Source organism: Chanodichthys erythropterus, chromosome 8 (genome assembly GCF_024489055.1).
Source record: "Chanodichthys erythropterus isolate Z2021 chromosome 8, ASM2448905v1, whole genome shotgun sequence".
NCBI lineage: Eukaryota > Metazoa > Chordata > Actinopteri > Cypriniformes > Xenocyprididae > Chanodichthys > Chanodichthys erythropterus.
This window is the reverse complement of record NC_090228.1, coordinates 17,679,921-17,701,485: the sequence shown is the minus strand read 5'-3', so window position 1 is coordinate 17,701,485 and position 21,565 is coordinate 17,679,921. Positions and strand designations below refer to the sequence as shown.

At 38.9% G+C, this 21,565-nt stretch overlaps 1 protein-coding gene across 11 annotated transcripts in view; it reads right to left on the bottom strand.

Annotated features, from left to right (window-relative positions):
* nav3 (neuron navigator 3) overlaps window positions 1–13,086 on the bottom strand; it is a 171,735-nt gene extending 158,649 nt beyond the window's left edge. For 10 of the 11 annotated variants that reach the window (XM_067392174.1, XM_067392175.1, XM_067392178.1 and 7 more), the window contains exon 1: window positions 12,487–13,086. In XM_067392174.1, coding sequence (XP_067248275.1) covers window positions 12,487–12,762 — 276 coding nt within the window. In that variant the 5' untranslated portion in view covers window positions 12,763–13,086. Of the gene's footprint in view, window positions 1–1,808; window positions 1,916–12,486 lie in introns of those variants that run through there. The other variant, XM_067392186.1, reaches the window with a different exon arrangement.
* Between the last annotated feature and the right edge of the window lie 8,479 nt (window positions 13,087–21,565).

Genomic DNA, 21,565 nt, shown 5'->3' with positions numbered 1-21,565 from the left:
GGTTTACTAAAAGGACTAAAACTGAAATAAAATCAAATTCAATGAATAGGCTTTATGCCAAACGTCACATGAACAAACAGGAAAACCGGTCTCATTGCATCCGCTTGTTGGAGAAAGTGTTAATAGCAGTATAAACTGATGGCGATATCTATGGACTTTTAAGGTAATCAGCTAACCTAGCAATTTCTTTAATTTTTTTGCTGTTTTATTTGATTTAAATATCTAAGGGTGCGTTCACACTTGTCATGTTTGGTTCGATTAAAACGAACCCTGGTGCGATTGCTCGGTTAGTGCGGTTCATTTGAACATATGTGAACGCTGCCATCCGAACCCTGGTGCGCACCAAACAAGCGGACCGAGACCGCTGTAAAGATGGGTCTTGGTCTGCTTCCAAACGAACTCTGGTGCGGTTCGAATGATATATGAACGCAACACGGACCAAAGACATGTAACCGAACCAAAAACAGGAAGACGAGACCCTAAAATGTGTGTATGACGGATAGATTCCCGCCGCTGTTTTGACTACTTTGCACATTTTATAAGCTCTTCACGAGTTTCCAGCTGGCCAAAATATCTTCACATGCAGGTTACGCACCGCTACACACACACAACGAGCGCATTTGCCTCAGAAAACAGCATTGTTTTGGATGTTCGGTAAGTTCCGTCTCAAAATAGGCAATACGTCATAAAATCCGACCAATCACATTGTGAATGTATCCCTATGACTGAAGGTTCGGTATCTTTTGGTTCGGTGATAAAATTGCCAATCTGAACATTAATCGGACCAGGACTAAATGTTTTTTTTTTTTTTCTTCTTTGGTCCGGACCAAATGAACCAAACGAACCGAACTACAAGTGTGAACGCACACTAAATGTAAGTGAGAAGAAAAAAAAACAAACAACAACAACAAAAAAAAACCTTTTAGATATCAATATGCATAAGCGATGGACATTGCTCATCTTTGCTCACTTTTTGAAGGCATCTCGAGTAATACAAGCACATACAAAAGACCTGAACCGGAAGCGATACAACCTGTTTTACAGAATATGGAAGTTTGTTGTGCATTAACCCCATAGAAATATGTTTTACAGATATATATATATATATATATATATATATATATATATATATATATATATATATATATATATATATATATATATATACGAATAAAAATGACAACAAAATCACTAAAACGTAAACTAAAATATAAATTGAAAATATAAAAATACTAGTTTTTATAAAAAAATATACTAAAATGAAAATTGAAAATATAAAAATGCAAGTTTTTATAAAAATAAACTAAAATAAAAAAATTGAAAATATAAAAATTCTAATAAACATTAATAAAAAATAAAGTGAATGCTAAAACAGCATTCTTCCAAATGCGTATGATTTTCTTTCTTCTATGGAACAGAAACAAATATTGTGTTAATAAATAAATTAATTAATTAATTAAATGTTTGTTTAGTTTTTCTCCATACAATGAAAGTCAGAGGGGTCTAGTGTTGTTTTGGATCCCATTGACTTTCAATGTATGGTAAGTCAGGTTTGGAATGACATGAGCGTGAGAAAATTATGTCAGAATTTTCATTATTGGGTGAACTGGCCCTTTAAAAGCTCAGAGGTACCCATATTATACAATGCACAGAACTTGTACAACTTCTATACAAATTCTACAGAGCTTTCCAGAAAATATACACACCACAATGGTCTAAGAGCTTAACAGAGTATGATTTTGAAGCACTTAAAAAAGAATATTATGCAGTTCTGATGAAAATAATAGCACAGATACAAACGAATATACCTCTCAGACAGCTTCAAGTGGAAGTGTGTGTTGAGGTACACAACCTAATCGATACCGGGATGACAGCAGTGGAGGGAAAGAGATAACAAGCTTTCGACTGACTTGAGTCACCATCTGCAATGGTGAGTGTGCTATCACATGACCTCATGAGACACAACGGACCGCTGTGCCTCTGTCATAACCGCAGTAATGGACTGTTCAGTGAAGGATAACCTGCCTTCCTCACTGGATCATTATGAGAGAATATTTGTTTGCACATTTTTTGGGATATTCAAGGTCCATCAAACATCAACCACTGCGTTAATGGCTGACCTAAAGCATGCATGAACCATTTGGAGGAGAACAGTTCCCTCTATATATATATATGTAAAGTTTAGGAGCATTATGTTATTAAGGAGATTACACCATAATTATGAGATTAGGAGGCTCTGCTATTCGTCAAGGAGGCACAGAGAGGAGTTTTGTGTGGTGAGAGGGAAAGAGTAAAAGTATGTGGTAAAAACCAGACCCCTCCATGTCTGGTCACCCTGGTCTTGACCTGAACAGTTGTGTTGTCAATATAAGGCTACACTTCTGTTTTAAACACCGTTAATGAGGAGCTTAACACCTTTGCAAAATAATATTAACACCCGTTGAATGATGGGAAATACTTAACCTCTTGTCTGCATTGGCAAGTTGGTGAGGTGGGATACAAGCATCGATATTCAAAAAAATCATTAAGGATTGAACTGACTACAAACGTAAATATAAAGCAGTGGTTTATTAAAGGTGAAGTAATTTCAGTGCCACTCGTATTACAAAAAGGAAATTCCAAAAATAAACACTAAAAACATTTGTGCTGAGCTATAATAAATAAGCAACTGAATCTGAGCCATCTCTGAAAATCACATATCTGATCTAATTTGTTACTGCTGGCACAATTCTTTTTACTGGCTGTTGGCTTGGTGTAACAGGACACACACACACACACACACACACACACACACACACACACACACACACACACACATGCACAGTGAGTTCAGAGTCTGTGTACTTCACAGTTCATTTGTTGCGATCATCTGGGGAAAACACAGATTTAATCATTTAACCTAATGCAGCACTGGAGTAAACCACTATATAAGGCACTGAAACTTTAAAACTTTATCACAACAAAATTATCACCTCAAATTGCTTCAATGTTCCCAAGTACTTTCTAAAATGTAACTGCTTGGCAGTTCTGCATCAGTACAACATTAATTTTTGTGCCCTTCAATATTTGTACTTTCATACCACATTTGGAGTGGGTATGATTTTTGATTGTTTTTGAAAGAAGTGTCTTATGCTCACAAAAGCTGCATTTAAAAAACAGTAATATTGTGAAATACTATTACAATGTTCTTCCACAAGATGTGTGCAGTTCTGTTTATTTACTTCTAGAGGGCCAAAAATCGTGGATTTACTATTACTATTACTCAATGTTGAAAATGGGTGTGCTATATGACTAATATTACATACAGCAATCCTTTGTAACAATGTAAAAGCCTTCATAGTGCCACTTGTGTCACAACATTGATGAATAAAAGCATTTTTTATTTAAAGTATTCTTAAAAAAAAAAAAAAAAGTTTTTTTTTTTTAAAAAAACCCAAAGTTTTGAACGCTAGTGTATTAAAGATTGAAACAGACTGCAAGGGGGTTTCTAGGATCTTGTAATGCTTGAAGATGTATGTGGCATCTTCGATAAGAAAAGTCGTTAAACAGTAGCCAGCAAAAGTTTCCTGAGGTGTCCAATAACCTCTAAACATTCATGCATGTCAGTGCACAAACACTCCACTGAAACACTTTGGACTTTTGCCCATGGGCCAGGAAATCCAATGATTCAATAGCGGGTCACAATGTAATCAGTGTGACTCACAGAAGGGACTAACTTGACCTCTCCTCTAAATGAATATTTGATTATTAAGGTAAATTCAGTCCCCCCAACCCCCTCCCCCCAAAAATATCATTAAAAAAATAAAAATAAAATAAAAAACGAGACCGTTCCGTGACCCTACACTAGCATAATTAATCAGGGCTTCCTTAGAACAACTTGTCAAGTAGTTCAGACAACCTGACGACTTGTCAATTATGAAAATATGTAGCTTGCGCATCCCTCCTCTCCTTTTCTGGTGTGTATTAATGGCATGCTGGGATGTCCGCTCTGTCCCAGTCCCTGCTGATTGCTAATGAGCCCCATGCTTTGGTTTCACAGATGTTCTTCCTTTGTGTCGAGCCAAGAGAAAATGTGTTTGTGTGTGTACGTGTACGTGTGTGTGTGTGACCTCTGTGTGCGGCAATGGGCTCGTGGCGTGTAATCGGAGCCAGTTATACAGACAGTGCCAGGTGTGTGCACTGCCTCCATTCCTCTATCAGCACATCGTCAGTAAGGCAGAGAGACAGAGAGAGACAGAGAGAGAACAAACTGTGAGAATGAGTAAAGGAGAGCAGAGGTCTGGAATGAAGTGAATACTCCAGGAAAATGAGAGAAAGTAAAAGAATGAGTGAGCACATGAAATAAAGTGAGAGAGGTGGGAAGACTGTCAAAGTTTATGTAACAAATGACAAATGCAGCTGATTAGAGCAATGAAGGAAAGGGAGTGAAAGAACAGAAATATTAAACTAGAAGACTGGATTTGGGAAGAAAGGAAGTCAAAGGTAGTAGACTAATATCAGATATGGACCACTTGAGTGCGCATTCATGGGTTTGATTAGCCATTCTTAGTGTGTCTCCAGAAGTTAGCTAATCTGACAAAACTATGTTTTTAAAATTAGAATGATGCAAAAAAACAAACAAAACAGAAATTAATGGTAGTGATTATCAACCTTTTTGACACCAAGGCTACCCATTGTCCACAACAATACTTGGAGATTTCCAGTTGTTGATTTACATTATAAGGAGTTTAAAAAATACTCACAACCTACTCATAATTCCCATGGAATTTTATAACTTTGGCCACCTCCTATATCCTGGTTTTTCAAGACAGTGGGAATCCTGTTTTTTCAAAGAAGAAAGGTAATGTTGTTGAAGGGAGTCAATTAAAATAAGAAATATCTCATTTTTTTGTTGTTGTTTAACTTATTGTAATGCATGTTTTGTCTTATTTTAAAGGCCCACTGAAGTGTCTTTAATGTGTTGACGTAATTTCAGTTGAAACAGGAAGACAGGGCAATATATCGAAAAGCCCTGCCTCTTTTTAAAAAGCCAGTAGCGTTTTGTTTATGTTACAGCTCGCCAGAGCTGTTAGACTCAGTAAAACCTCTGTTTCCTTCTAATCTCTAACCGTTTCTCCTCATAATGTCCTTTATATCGCTTATATAGAACATTCTGTGCAGAATTCAAATGGGTCCAATACCTTTTGTGGTCTGTGCCACATATGATCTGCTCTATGTTCTCGTGTCTTGACACTATGTGTTATGAATTATGAAACATATTTTCATAATTGACACCATGTGACACTAACGGACTTAATTCGCATCAAAGGAAAGCATATTTACACTGTCTGAATAGTTCCCTATTCTCTATATAGTGCACTATGTGCCAATCAACATGTGGAAACTAGTAAATGTGTGAACAAATGATTTCAGCCGAGGCTTCAGCGTCTGTAAGAGTGTAGGAGGAGGCGGGACTTTAGATTCTAGAGATCATCTGATTGGACCGAATATTTGATGAGAAACTGAAGTGTGATGTGATGAAAATCTGTGATCCATTTTAGAATGCATTTTAGAATTTGAATGCTTATACCTCCTAAATGCGAATTTTGTCATTGTTTTGGAACACACCAGCTTATTCATAACCTTAAAAAAAGCTAAAAAACTTACATTTTGATTTCAGGGGGACTTTAAATAATTTTACGTCATCTTGAGGCCCCCGAGTGGACCCACCACTGGTCTACGGTAGGCTATGTTATTAGATAACTAGGTAAATGTGTGCAAATTTGCTCAGTTCTTTTTGTTCTTTTATGGCATTAAATAACACACAAGTGGCAGTGTACAGTTTGTCTCCCTCTCTCTGATCATTTAATGATCATAGCTTTGTACATAGCACAATACCTGGAGGTACTGTGTTTATGGATATGGCCTGGTGTGTGTGAATAGTTGTATGAAAGCATGTGGGTAACTTCCGTCCATGGGCTGCATTGTGCAAAGCGGTAAGAAACTCGTCTGCAGCTCTGCAGTGCCGCATCAATAAGCACCATTCAAGAGTATCAGATGTGGCAGGGGGCTCAGCCACTTAATGATACTGGTGATAAAGTCCTCAGCTGAACCGAGGGAAACAAAATGACATCTGCCAGATCGTTAAATGTTATTAGATGTAATTTTTTCTTTCGAACTGAGCTGTGTGCACAGAGTTTTCTTTTCTCTGGATGGCTCACCCCTGTAAAAAAACAAAACAAGGAAAAAACAAACAAACAGGATGCATGGCAAGATCTGTCCTTTAGGTTGCGCGCTGTTTTTCTCACCAGTTTTTCTTCCTGCTTTAACTAAAGACTGATTCGGCTTCCAGAGACGTTACAAACAAACTCGCATGGTTGTTTTGAAAACAAACTCCATAATGCAACCTAAAAACACTTACAGGAAAAGCTTACAAAAACATATTTCTTCACTTTTCCATGGAATTACAGAGGATGGGAGTAAAGCTTTCATACTTAAAGAAGTACAAGTAAGTAACTAACTAATTAACTAAATAAATAACACAAAAGTGATGCACATTAACAACATATTTTTGTTCAGTCTTCAATTAGCTTCAGAAGACTTGGAATACAGAGTCAAATAGACTACTCTCATGATACTTTTATGGTGCAGTTGCATCTTTTTTGAAGTTTTAAAGCTTTAAAGTGAATGATTTTTTTATTTTTTGGGTAGATGTTGTATTGGTTGTGCAAGTCAATAAAGAAGCATTTTTTGTCAAACAGAACCCACTTTACTCAACTACTCTGTAACTCGTGCAGTGCACTCTCTTTTACCTGCACACTTGTACAATTTCTTAAAGGGCTAGTGCAATAAACAGAGTATAACAGTAGACCAGTTCTGGTTTATGGAAGTTTTATTAAACAGTAAAGGCCTCAAGAAATAAACTGAACAGTGTGCCGAGATTATGCCTGATTTGATCTAAATAAACATCATCACCACTCAGCCCTCGAGTAGACACACTGGGGGAAAAAATATGAGTGGATTATTAGATTATTTAGATTTTTACTCTTCAGAGAGCTGTTGGATAGTACGTTTCCATTCGAGTTGAGCTGCCTAATAGCTTTGAGCCTCCACCTCTGTTTGTCTAAGGGGGAGCATCATCACTTGTCTTCAGTGTCCTGCACTCTTCCAGATAAGGAGCGCAGCACGCCAGACCACCCATTGCTATGACATGCACAGACAGAAGAAACCCCCACCACCCGCCGACCTCAAGCCTCTGTCAGCATCTCTGTTGCTGGGAAACGCTGGCACCATCCCCTTGCACTGTCAACATTCCCCTGCCTTCCCCATCTAACACACTGTGAGCGACCAGTGGCCTGTTTACATTCCCTGACTTCTTAATATCACACATACAAATCTTGAATGGGACAAGTACAGAGCTCTGGGGAACCTCGCTATTAGACCACACTGCTGAACTCAATAGGTATGAAGAGGGTTATATACATGAGTGTGTATCTATGCCTATATGTGATGGAATGTCCCGAAATGACAAGAGCCTCAAGACAGCTTATGTAATCCACATTTCACATCGCTGTAAAAATGAGTGAAATCAAAGAGTTTGTCTATATAACATTGTTGTGGACTCAAAATATCTTCCTTTGTGTTACACAGAAGACAGAAAACATTGGAGCACAGTTTCTGCTGGTTGGTGCGAATATAAATTAAGTTACTGTACTAAAAAAAATATATATTATCTAACACATAACACATAACCCTTAGGCTACAAGATGAATTAAGTGGTATGCACTTCAATGAAATACCTTAAAATGAAAATGAGCACAGCTCACTCACACTTGGTAATCAAGGACAATTCCCGACTTAAAATAAATAACCATTACTTAGGATGTTTTCATTGTAAGAACGTACAGGGCGTGACTCATTAGGTAATGTTTGTGCATTAAAATCAGATGCCGCAAAAAAAACAAAAAAAAAACCAACAAAAAAAAAAAAAAACAGCAAAAGCTTTTCTATCAGGTTATGTTTAACGCTAAATATGGTAGAAATGTTTGTGTATTACTACTCTCCGGGACCTGATGTGCAATCCACTAAGAAAGAAAGCTTATTTTTAGAAAGAAAAATTATACTAAAAAGGTTTAATTATATGTTATAGGCTACTAAAATGCTACACAGCAATGAAGAGGTCTGAGTTTAAGAGAGGCTGCTTTTCATTGGACAACAAAACCGAGAGGTCACATCACATCCTGTTGTTGACAATCAAGTTTTGACAGTAAGGAGCACCTGGGGGGATTTCACATAACTTTAATACAAAGGACTCATAAAGCACAAGGAAACACATTAAATAAATATGTAAGATGGAAAATGAAATGGAAGATCTGCGCAAGGCGGAAAACCTGTGTCCTTCTGAGAATTGGGTTTTGCTGTCATATTTCTACACTGGATGCTAGAACAACATATCAGACAAACCTCATGCAGTATGAAATGGAAGACTATCTCCCCCTCCCCATCTGCATTCAAAGCCAAGCACTCAAAGGAGGACTTTTGGGACAATAAATAATGCAATAAATATGAGTAATACAATATAACAGATGGATTAATCTCAACAAAACATTTCTGGATCATTATTTTGGATTTATATCAACAACTGTTTTACTTTATGTTCTAAACACAATAAAAATATGTTCAATCTGAAAAAGAAGAGAATTCAGCCTTCATGTCCCAAACAACACCCTGTGGAGTCATTCAATTTTCAAGTCAGTTAAGTCAAGTGCGCTTAAACTCAGAACAAAGGAAGGAGAATTAGAAAACTGTTCTCAAAGGACTTTAAACTTTCATGTTTAACACTAGAAGTCCCAGAGAGCAGCCATTTGGCTTTTCTACCTATAAAACCCGCAGGACAGCCGATGGGCTGGAAGGCTTTAGGCTAATATCCTTAATCAGCTGTGAACAGTTGCTTTTGTTATGTAAACAATGTGGGGCCATGCTGAGCCACTTCAAGGAAACTTGTGTTTCACTTTGCCATCTTAGGGAGAAATCAACACACGTTTTTTTTTTTCCTTTGTTGCTGAGATCTATTGATAAAAATAGTACAAAATAAAATAAAGAAACCAACCATTTGTACACATATTTACAAATAATATTAAAAAGTGAGTGAGTACATTCCAGCAATCACTCACAATCCTGGCACTGCCTGGCAATATATTATAAATACATTTTGTATATATTCATTATATATTAATCTTATATTTGAAATACATCATAAGTCCATTTTTAAAAGTGTTTGAAAGATGGGTTCAAGTGTACTACAAGTAGTAACTAAATACATTTTTCTATACAGAGATAGTATGTTAAAAGCACATTTTAGTTCAAATTCATGGTGTCTCAAAATAGCACAGTTGAGTACACTTAGATGCTCTTAAGATTATCTTAAGAAGTACTAAAGAAGAGCTTTTAGTATATTAAGTACAAAATAAGTGCATGGAAATAGAGCACTGTACATTATGGAAGTGTAAAAGTGTACTAAAATAAAGTGTATTTTTACTGCACTTTTTTTTTCACCTGGGTAGACACTACTTTCCGTTTGCATTAAGATTATTTTTATTACCACACTGGCAAATATTGATCATTTTACTTAAGTAAAATGCACTTAATTTAGATCCCCCCAGGAAACAAGACTAAATATCATATATAATTTTCTCAAATAGAAAATCCATCTTGATTTAAGATTTTTTTTTTTAAATTTACTTGAAATAGGATAAAAATACTCAGAGTTTTCACTTAACCTCCTTTCTGAAACCGGCCCATGGTCAATCAAGTTCTCTGCTTTTAGCAGCCCTCCCTCCCCCACACATACAAACAAGCCACCAGCAACCATTCACACACACACACACCCCCAACCCCCCTGCAGATTGCTCAGGTAATGACCATATTTACACATGAATTGATGCTAATGATAGCCAAAAGACTAGCCAGTTAGCATCCACTTGGCTAAAGGAGGGTTACAAATCTCTGGGACTTCTAGTGTTAATTCAGTGTTTTCTGACATTTCTTTGTAATTATTTGTGAAATTTAAAAGCAATTTCTGTTTTCAAAGTAAATCCTACACCATTTTTTTTTTCAGTGTAGAGTTGTGTTAGAGTTCACAAAAGTTTATTCAAATACCCTCTTGTTTCCTTCATTTTGTTCATATTTTCTCACGTATTCTCTCTCATCAAGCCTGCCACAGACACACATTCTCAAACACACCTCCTCACTACCCTTATTCTCAGGTGTATAAAGTGTACAGCATAAGCTATAATCAGTTCACCAACCAGACCAACCACATATTTCCTCTGTTTACAATGGAAACTGTGCTGAGAACTCTGTGCAGAAAGTGACTGGAATGATCCTTGCACAACCATCATTTTTTTTCAGTCTCTAACACTGTCATGAGATGAGGCCCTTGCATACTGTAAACTACGCAGACTCCCTTGGATGACTGCTCTTAAGGTGTCCAAAAGAGCTTCTACAGCATGCTCGCCATCTGTCTATACATTAACTGTTAAGTTGTTCCATGGGTTTACATTAAATCATGCTCTGTGTAGCTCCTGTTTGTTTGGAAACCTGATAAATAGCACCAGCAGATCACAACACCACCAGCTGCGCGGTAGACTGATGTCCTCGAATGCAAAGTTTGTCATGAGTTTGCTGTCTCAACACAATATTCAAATCAAACTGCATAGAGACTGTATCCATCACCAAACAAGGTGAATGTGCTGCCCTCTGTGGGAACGACTACAAACATGTCCAAACAGGCATGTGGGTATAAACAAATCCACCTCTACTGAATGCACTCTGACATGCCACTGCATTATGATCTTAGACAACTTCGCTAGCTCCACCAAAACTAGACTGTCAGGAGAAAGTAAGTACTGCCTCAGGCTCTTCAGCCCTTTCAAAGGGAGCTGAAAGACCTGAGTGGACAAGCCCACATTAAGACTAATTGTTCCCTTGTGATGTGTCAGGAAGGGACAGGTGGGACATTTCTTTATTTGAGGAGGTATTAAAAAGTCAGTCGCATTATATAACATGACATTTTTTATTAATATTTTAACAAAGTGCTTGCTCAGTTTTATGACTAGTATTAACATTCCCGCTGCATTTTTAACAGCAAACTAAAGTGAAGAGACAAAGCTGGTGATTTTTTCTCAGTAAAGGGCATGACACACGAGTGTGTCATGGAGCACGGAGTTAATAATAAAACACACTTCCCCTCTTTCTTGGCCCCACTGCCCTGCAGCAACCCCGAACATGCTCGCGACCGCTGCACCAGAAACCCAGCGCAGTCAACCACGACCCTGCTTTGAAGTTAGCACGCACTTCCTGCAGGTTACAAGAAAATGCAGCCTTTTAGGATCTAAAAAGGGAGGAGGTAAAACTAAGGTCGTCACAAATGAGACAACGGTCAAGATGAGCTTACTAAACAGGAAAGTCATTCTTTTACCTACAGTTTACTTTTTTCAGTTTGTGACAGGCGGGTCTAGCAAAAGCTCAAATGAATCTGCTTGGCGGGGATTTTTGAAAGATTCTTCATAGTGCCCCGCCTTCCTTCTGTCTCTGCTTCGTTTTCCAGCCAAATGTATGAAAATTGCTTTCAGAAATCTTGGCATGCTTTTGTTTTGAATGGGTAAGAGTTCATGGCAATCCTTACGTGTCTATCATTCGCTAGCAATTTGAACTGCGCCTTTTTAATACAGTGAAGCCTGAGAAAAGAGCAGAAGAGGGAAAACACCAGCCATATATCTGTAACGGAGCACCACACGTGGGGGACTGGGAGTTAGTGTACTGCCCCGCTCTGTTTCACACAAGAGTTTCTCAGGTGGCATAGTATCCCCCGCAAAACACCCCCTAAAACTGCCCCCATGCTTCATTTCACAGATAAAGATCTTAATAGCCTCGGCAAAACTACAACAGCTAGTTCGTAAACTGGAAGTATCAGCCACATGAGAGACATGGTTTGTAATGATAAACCAGCCATGCTCAAACAGTGCACATGATTCAGCAAAGTGCAAGTTTTCCTTCAGATATTAAAGGGATAGTTCAGCAAAAATTAAATATACTGTTATCACTTCTTCACCTTTCCTTTTAATAAATAAAATAAACAAACCATATAATAATTATTATGTAAATATATATAAAAAAATATGTAAATGTATATAATAATTTTTTATGTAAAGCATCCAAATTCATATAATGCACTACTGCATAACTGCCAGCATATAGAATACAAACGTCCAGACATGACAGATCTATGGCACCTGTTAAAATTATGCAATGGTCCTCGGGGTATCTGGCTGATCTATTTCCACACATGCATTGAATTATAATTCCAAATCAATCAAACAAGAACCATGGCCAGCATTCTTCTAAAGCAATATGAGAGCCACCTGTAGGGTGAACCAGTACCTGGTCTAAAGACCAACCCAAACATGGCACACATGGATGAATTCCTGGATCATAAGTCTCACTGACCTTGCATATCTTGCTCTCCTCTGCCTGTCTGCTGCTACGTGCCAAAGTTGCAGATGGAGCTGGGACCAAGGTTGACCTCCTATCGTGGATCTCCGTCTTGAATGAGAGCTGACAGGACAGCATAGAAGATTCTGTGACCCTGAGCTCCGAGCTCCTGGGTGCCAGTCCATGTGCCATGCTGCTCCTCCCAGGGTTCGGGATGGGCAGTGCAGTGTGGATGGGTTTGGACCCCACAGCCGGCTGCCTGAGTTTCGATGCAACGCCAACTACCGGCATAGTCCCTCAGAGTGCAAGACGAACAGAGAAATAAGGAGGGGAAAAAAAGTGGAGGAGTTGTCTCTCGTGGCTTTCTCACACAAGGGAGAGAGAGAGAGACAAGAGCCCTGTGTCTGCTCTTGATGTCTGGCAGGGGCTATAAGAGGTGGGAGGGGGTCTCTTAAAGAGTGCTGCTAGAGGGTGAGAGCGTGGACACGCTCATTCTGTTGCCGACAGCGTGTGCTGCTCTCAGTAACTGAGAAGGCTCCTCCACTACACATTCTCCCCTCCTCCTTTCTCTCTTCCACTCCTCCTCTTTCCTCACTGACAGAGCGCCACTACAAAACCAAACAGCTCTCGGGGGCGTGAACTTCCCTGGAAGGTAACCACCACTCTGCTCTCCTCACTGCCTGATTATCCAGATCTGACTGAGTGTGTATCTCTCTCACATACACACACACACACCGACTGATCTAACTCTCTGGTTCTTCCTCTGTCATTTGAAGAACATTCCACAGCAGCGCGTCACACTCCGACTGCAACTGTCAAAACAGTCTCTCCGTATCCCAGCTCAGAACAGTGGACATAGACACCTCACACTGGCTGCAGCTGGAACAACTAAATGCTATGATGAAAGAACGAGTGCAAAAAGAACACTCGAAAGACAGTGGAAACATTTGGGGTTGTTTGGAGTAAAAGTAAGTCTGTATATATGTGACAGCCAACACAAACAGATGTTATAGAAGGTCTACTCTCTTTAATCCCGGAAACAATCCACACTAAAGTTGTTTGTCTAGTTCCCTGGATTTAGCTGCCAAACTCCAATTCGCTGTCTCACTCTTACTTTTTTTTTTTTTTTGTGCTGTCAACTCTACTTTCACTCTCATCTCATCTATTATCCCCACCCAGTTTATAGAAATAGTTGGTACAGATTCAGAAATACAGGAAGGCTTGGAGACAGAGGATTGACAACAGACATTTTGCCTAGCATTTAGTAACGGGTGGAGAGATCATGACATCAATGCTGACAGCACTGGCACCGACCTTCCTGCTAATTCATGTCAAACAAATAATCAGGGCATTTTCTTGTGTTTAGCCCAGGAGATACGATTCATTTCCCACTAACAGGACAACGAATCATTGCCTATGATCACTAAACAGTCTGCCGTTTTGTAACTGGCAAAGTGCCTGTATACATGAATTTTCAACTGTGGTGTGAAACTGTGCAGCCCTTGATGTATTAAAGACTTTATTAAGTGGGCAAAATATGACATGTACCATGGTTTTTAACAGCCGTTAGCCTGGTGTGAGACTTAAAAGAGAGTGAAAGTTTTATATGGAAAGAGCCCATCTGGTTCAGTTTAAAAGCAGGGATGTGTGGAGGAACAGCAAGGATTTCCACCACATCGGAACACTTTAACACAGCAACGTCCAGTTCCTAAGCCTACCCTGAGCACCTACAGTTTATTTAATACCTCATGGGATTGACTCAATGCTCACACAACTAAGCCTATATTCTAGTCTGTTTGGTATATTTAGCATCAAGTGCATTTAATGGGATGGTGAACATCTTTTTGTTCCATGTTCCTCCTTCATTAACAGCATACTTTACTATACAACCCACCAATACTGCAAAGCAATGAATGACAACTATACCTTCAATGTGAGAAAATTATATATAATTATATATTGAAAGAAACTGCTTTGATTTCCTCTTCAGGATTCCAGGTGCTCAGTGGATCACATGTAACTGAATGCTCCAGGCAGAAGGTCAGATTAAAAAAAAAACATTTTCAAAATGTGCTCCTACTAGAGCAGTGAAGCCCCAGTTTAATTTTCACATCTCCCTCACAGAGTTTATCAAGCTGTCCTGGAGAAGCACTGCTTAATGACGGGCTTCCAGTTACCTGTTTTCCGAATGCACTGCGGTAAATTGGAGCTGAAAGTTTGCTGCTAACTGCCTTAGAAAAGCCAAAGTCAACAAGAGCAGAGCAACCTCCAGGTTTAGTTCCATTGGTGCTCGGTAGGTCATGGCTAGTGTGCTGTTTATATTTGACCACTTTTCTCCACATCAGGGCCTATGCTCTTGGAGAGCTGGTTAAGCGGGGACAAAGATCATAAAAAATTATGAGGATGTTGATGGGTATGACAGCAATATCGTTGTTGATGCCGCAGGGTGATGATGGTAATGATAGAGTTCACTCCCTCAGGCTTGTCAAGTGAGGCACAGTTGACAACTGTGGCCTGTACCTCAGAAGGACCATAATTCTAACAACAAACAATGTGTCTTACAAGATCGGGCAATACTCCTTGGAAGAGGCAAAGAGCCCTGATAAGAGCTAAATTTACATACTCAAACTCTATTTCTGAATGTGGGCTCAGCAGAGTTGCTCCATTCTAGGTGGCCTCCAAAGCCACAGTAGAGTATCTTGTGGCAGGGAAAAAGGGCATTCCAACAGAACTGGGGAAAATGGTGGGCTGAGGGAGAAACCTCAAGACATTTGGATTGGGGGAGAATTATGGAAGACCCAAAAGCCACAGCTCAAGAGAGGAAATAGGAACTCAGCATCTCAAGACTCAAACCTCCTGGCCAAACATCATAGCATGTGATTAAGTCAACTTGCTGCTTTCCACGAAAGAGCCTGGAAGGAAATCTGCTGCTGTGTTTGCTGAGATATTCTCTTTTGATAAAAGCAAGGGTTCAGCATTATACGATGAACCAAAGCGTGCATTGGGAGATCTCCAGCTGACTAGGTCCTGGTCACCACGTTCATCCATGAAACGAAATTTAGCGAGAGGCCTGAGGTGTTTCTCCATCAACAAATCCCATCGGTTACTAAAAAAGGAATACCAGGCAGAACCAAAGCAGTGGTTCCTGATTATAAGGAACATTCCTGCGTGGAACCTGACGTCAAGCAGAGAGGGAGAGACGGGTAGAAAGAGAGACTGAAAAAGAGAACGAGAAATGGGTTGACCCTCTTGCATCCCCTTTGGACCCTACCCTGACAATACAAATCCCTTGAGAGACTGATAGTCACGCACCTGGTCCCCACCACAAGCACATGCTTATCTCGGCTCTGCATATAGGATGGCATGGAAAAGAAAACATGCATACAGGGTGCTGGAGTCATGGATTCCTACTCCCCAGTCAACCTTTGACGCACTCCATGGGCTCTCACTCTCTGCCTGATGGGCTACAGGCTCGAGAGATAAGCTTTATTCACTATGATGGTATTCATTTTTCATCATTAGCATCAGAAGAGTGCTTTTCAAGATTCTCCTACCATGCTAATCCTTGCAAAGACTTCTAGTCTGGAGTGAATCACAGAGTATCAGGACATGACGCGGTTAGAGATGATGGAAGAACATCTATTCAATTTATTAGTCACCGTTTCTTCTTCATATTGAAGTCTTGAGCCCTTGAGGCCACCATGATGGAGATGAGTAGTGAAACAGATTGAAACAATTCATTTTAGTTGGAGCAATTGTGCTCCATTTCGGATTCAAAGGGGTCGGAACAAATGGAATGTGAACTATCCTTTTTCAAACAGCCAAATTTATAAACACACATTTAGCAAAAACGTCAAAGAAATTCCAGCTGCCCGGAGAACATGTTTGGAGCGGGTGGCTTGGCCACATCCCAAAAAGGACTGGGTGGAAATAACACTACATTGAATCAAAGCCGCATCCTAATCCCAGAAGGAAATCTTCAACTTCCACCCAAAAACAGTGCAGTCACTTTCCTACATAGTGGTCAACTTCATCTACAACAATCAAACCTCATAATTAACATAATTTAATTAACAATTTTAATGAATTAACATACGACTATGTAAGGTGATATAAGGGGAAAAAGTCACGTCATTGAGAAACATATATAAAGAGAATCCCAGCCATGGTACCATTTAAAACAGTACTAATCATACAGACATGCCCTCAAACTGCCATAAAAAGGCTATTCTCTGTGCAATATTTTTAGATATTAACTATGGTCTTCCCCGATGTCTTGCTCTCTCCATCTCTTTCTTTATTTCTAGTGCAAGATTTGATATCTTTTGAAACATTTTACAGCTGGTTTTGATGAAACTCAAGCAGGGAATCAATGCTCACTTACCAACCAGAACAATAAGCAGGAGGCAGGGATGTACAGTAAGTACAAATGTGCCTATTGTGGCCTAAAAATAACATGAAAGGGAGGTCAGCCATCATTCCGAACCAGAGGAAGAGGCCACCACAACACTGGGCTCAGTCCCAAATAAAAGATCCCAGCAGAATAATACTAACATGGACAAACACAATAGTAGATCAGTGAACACTCAGCTGCCCAGGAGTCAGCAGTTATGTAGACAAGGTTAGAATAACAAACACAGACTAACTGTTAAAGGTTCAGTCCGCTGCAAAACTTAGATTTACACACACAGAGGAAAAAAGTGCATTATGAATTACAATGTTTAATCTTCATAATCATAACAAATATTCACAGCACAGCACAGCAGCTTCAACTTAGAATCTAGAAGTCAATGAAAAATGCTCATAAACTTCTTCTATATAACTGAACTATACAATATACCAGACCAGGTTCCTGCATTGTTTATTTGAGGCTCAATATCAAACCCTAACAGATTGCATCCACACGCACAGCTGGCTCATCAGCAAGTAGTCTTTTCACATCAACACTAACACACCAGCCTGCATTCCAAGGTGGCTTATCCTGGCACTAGTTGCCTTTAACAAACAGCATGGAGTCACAGCCATCCACTGCCTTACAGGGTAAAAGCATTCACCAAAGACAAGGATGAGTGGCTAACAAACAGCAGCTAAACCTAACCTCATATAGTAATAAAGAAGGTGAGATCTTCCAGCACTGAGACATTGGGTATGTTTTACATTTCTGTTTTAAAACGCAATAGCGTTATCACAAAAAAAAAAAAAAAAAATATATATATATATATCATTAAACAAAAATAAAATAAATTAATTACATAAAAATAAATAAATAAACAAAGAAAACAAACTGTCAGTCAGACTTTTATTATTAACATGGTCTATCTACTCAATAAAACTGTTTACAAATTACAAGCAATAATATTAATAAAATTCAACATATAAAAATTGAGTTAGAATTAACCAAATTAATTCCTTAAAAGTCAACCATTTAAAATGTGTAAAAATAGCAAACACCATTACAAAAACCCACAAACTGACAAAGAAAGCAAAGAGTCAAACTGGCCAACTAAATGAAATACTGATCACCACAATAGTGACAACATTTTTTCAATAAAATCAACATCCAAACCTCTGTTAATTCTTGTGTTTCTCTTTTCTTCAGTGATTCTGCTTATCATCAGGTGCCTTAAATGTTCGCAATAAAAAATAGAGTTCTTAAAGGTGCACTAGAATTAAATATTGAATTTATATTGGCATAGTTGAATAACAAGAGTTCAGTACATGGAAAAGACATACACTGAGTTTCAAACTCCATTGTTTCCTCCTTCTTATATAAATCTCATTTTTTTAAAAGACCTCTGAAGAACAGGCAAATCTCAACATAACACCGACTGTTACGTAACAGTCAGGGTGTACGCCACCAATATTTGCATATGCCAGCCCATGATCAAGCCATTACACAAGGGCAGAACGTCTGGATGTGCACAGCTGAATCATCAGACTAGGTAAGCAAGCAAGAACAATAGCGAAAAATGGCAGATGGAGCAATAATAACTGACATGATCCATGATAACATGATATTTTTAGTGATATTTGTGAATTGTCTTTCTAAATGTTTCGTTAGCATGTTGCTAATGTACTGATAAATGTGGTTAAAGTTACCATCGTTTATTAACTGTATTCACGAAGACAAGAGCCGTCGCTTTTTTTCATTTTTAAACACTTGCAGTCTGTATAATGCATAAACACAACTTCATTCTTTATAAATCTCTCCAACAGTGTGTAATGTTAGCTTTAGCCATGCAGCATAGCCTCAAACTCATTCAAACTCAAATGTAATACATCCAAATAAATACTATACTTACATGATCCGATGTATGCAAGCAGCACGCATGACGAACATCTTGTAAAGATCCATTTTGAGGGTTATATTAGCTGTGTAAACTGTGTTTAGGCCATAGACATTAAAAAAATATGGACGTAGTGTCCGTGACGTCACCCATAGAGTTCTGAACAGCAGTTTTGACGCGTAAATGAGGCCGCGGCCATCTTAGCTGCGCGTCACCGCACGTCACTCCCGGATAACTGAACATGGGCAAAGAGGCGGGGAGGTGGTTTGAGCTGATGTGATTGGTTGCTGAAACCACGCCCGCCTAGCTCGACATGACCATGTTAGCAAACAAAGGAGCTATCTATCTAGATACTATCTAAATTATTAACGAAGATACGTTTTATCATCAGAAGTACTAAAGGTTTACTGTCAATCTACGGTGTTTTTTTTTAAGATATAGATGCTCCAACACCAGTAATTTGTGTTGGGTGTTCAAATAACAACATGGAAAATTAAAATGGGACTTCATACCTTTATAATAGAGATCGCAAGATGAATCCAATCTGTGGCACTTGGGTAAAATATAAATGTCCATTGCAAAACAAAAACAGTACTTTTTGTCCATGAAATATTGATATATTATCCATTTTCTGCATAACATTTCTTCTTGATGATCTGCTCTCTGTCATCGTTCTTCAAGAAAGGATGCAATCTGAGCAGCGTTTATGTTGTAAAACTGTATACGATCGTATCTAACAAAGAAATGAGCCCGTGTCCAAAGTATATTTTTTCAAAATAGTGCAGCAGTTTTAGTTATAATATCCAAGCAGTGCTGTCAGAGTTGTATATCCTCCTGGTATTGTCATTGTAGTAAATCTCACAAACAAAACTTTCAGCCAATGTCACGATCCAACAATGTATTCTGTATATCTTCCGCATGCATGCACATCTACACAGACACACATCAGTCTCGAATATTATGCAGCAAGCCATATTTTATAAATGTATAAAATAATCGAGCACAAATACGGCTGAGATGCCAAATTCAGCGGCTGGAATTAACTGAGGTAAAGTGACGGCTCACAGACAGCAGCTGCATCTACCTGTCACTCAAGTGACCACGCCCTTAATTATGCAGAAATTTAAGGCTTAATATAATTTAAAAGAATGAGTTAGAAAAAAATTCACCCCCCTCAGAGTTGTCATGAAGGGCAAAATTAGCAGTATAGACCAAAACCACAATATGAACCAACTTGTAAACATGTTTTTTCTGCTGTAAACTTGGCCAATTTAACATGGTACTCAAAGAGATTCTGCTCTCTTTTGGAGCCTGTCCCTAGCGGCCAGTCGATGAATCGCAGTTTAAGTCACTTCTGTATTGGCTTCATGAGAGACTGGGGGAGGTTGCCGCTTGGTTAAGCGCGAGCTCCGGGGTAGGGGGAGCGGGAGATTTAAAGGGGCCGCAACCTATATATCGGTGCATAGTTAATGATGTCCCAAAATAGGCAGTTAAAAAAAAATTATTCAAAAAAATGTATGGGGTATTTTGAGCTGAAACTTCACAGACACATTCAGGGGACACCTTAGACTTATATTACATCTTTTAAAAAGAAGTTCTAGGGCACCTTTAATTCATCTTTGACGTCTATCTGTTATTCAGATATTTTTGTTTAAATTTTACTTAAATTTACTCGTTGTAAATGGTTGACATCTAAAGGAATTTATTTGATAATTCTAATTAAATTCTATTTGTTGAATTTAATTAGTAATATTGCTTGGAATCTGTTGCCAAAATTTTATGGAGTAGATATAGCGCATTACTTTTGACAGTGCAGACCATAACGCCAATCTAGGATTCAAAACAAAATGTCATTTACATATAGACGTCATAGTTGAAGTAGCAAAAACAAACATGTAAAACTACTGTAATTTATTGTAGAATCTTTATTAATGAGCTGTAAGGGGGGGGTATGGGTTGGTGGAAGCTACGAAAAGAAAGTGGCCCCTAATATATGACATCTCTATAAAATTTTGATACCTCCAAGTTGTGTTTACAGCACATTCTCTTGCTATGTAAACATGTCTGTTGCATCTGTTCTTATTTTAAACATTCTTTTATACTAGAGCGGCCCTCCTCTCCCCCAGCTTCATTACAGTGTTTGCTCTGCATATCAGCATGTGCGCCTTGTAAATTGCACTCAGTCCCACAGTTTCTCCATGCGATAAACATACAGTGCTGTCACCTGTGGCTGCATCTCCTGCTCATTACAGATCTCTCATAACACTGGAGCTGTGCTAGAGACAGAGAGAGAGAGAGAGATTCTGATTAAAAACTCAGGATACAAGCCTGTGCTCCTGTGGTACTCCACTATCAGTTCCTTGCGCAGGCCTCAGCTCAGCAGCTCCAGATGTGGAGACACTAGGTCATTACTAGAGGCCTCCCATGTGGTGTGTGCTAACTCTCTTCCAGCTCATTACTCAAAACACTCACTGCTCTACGCCGGGGTGTTTGGCTCATCTGGAGGCTTCGTCTTGATGAGTTTGCGGTTTTTGAGCCCAGTCTGCACACTGACCGCTTCAGGTCTAAGACAGGCTGATCTAAGCCTCAGACGGCACACCCACAGACATTTATGAACCGTGTGATGTGCACCCTGTTGAAAAATAAAGCATATGTTTGATGCTGGTGTGCTGTAGCTTCTTAACTAACTTAACCAACAAGCATAACCATAAAAAACATGCTGGTTGACCATCTGTAGCAGCTAAAGCTTGGCTTAATGTTCAAGAACATAGACTATCAGCTAACGTTTTTCCTTGAATAAACAGATT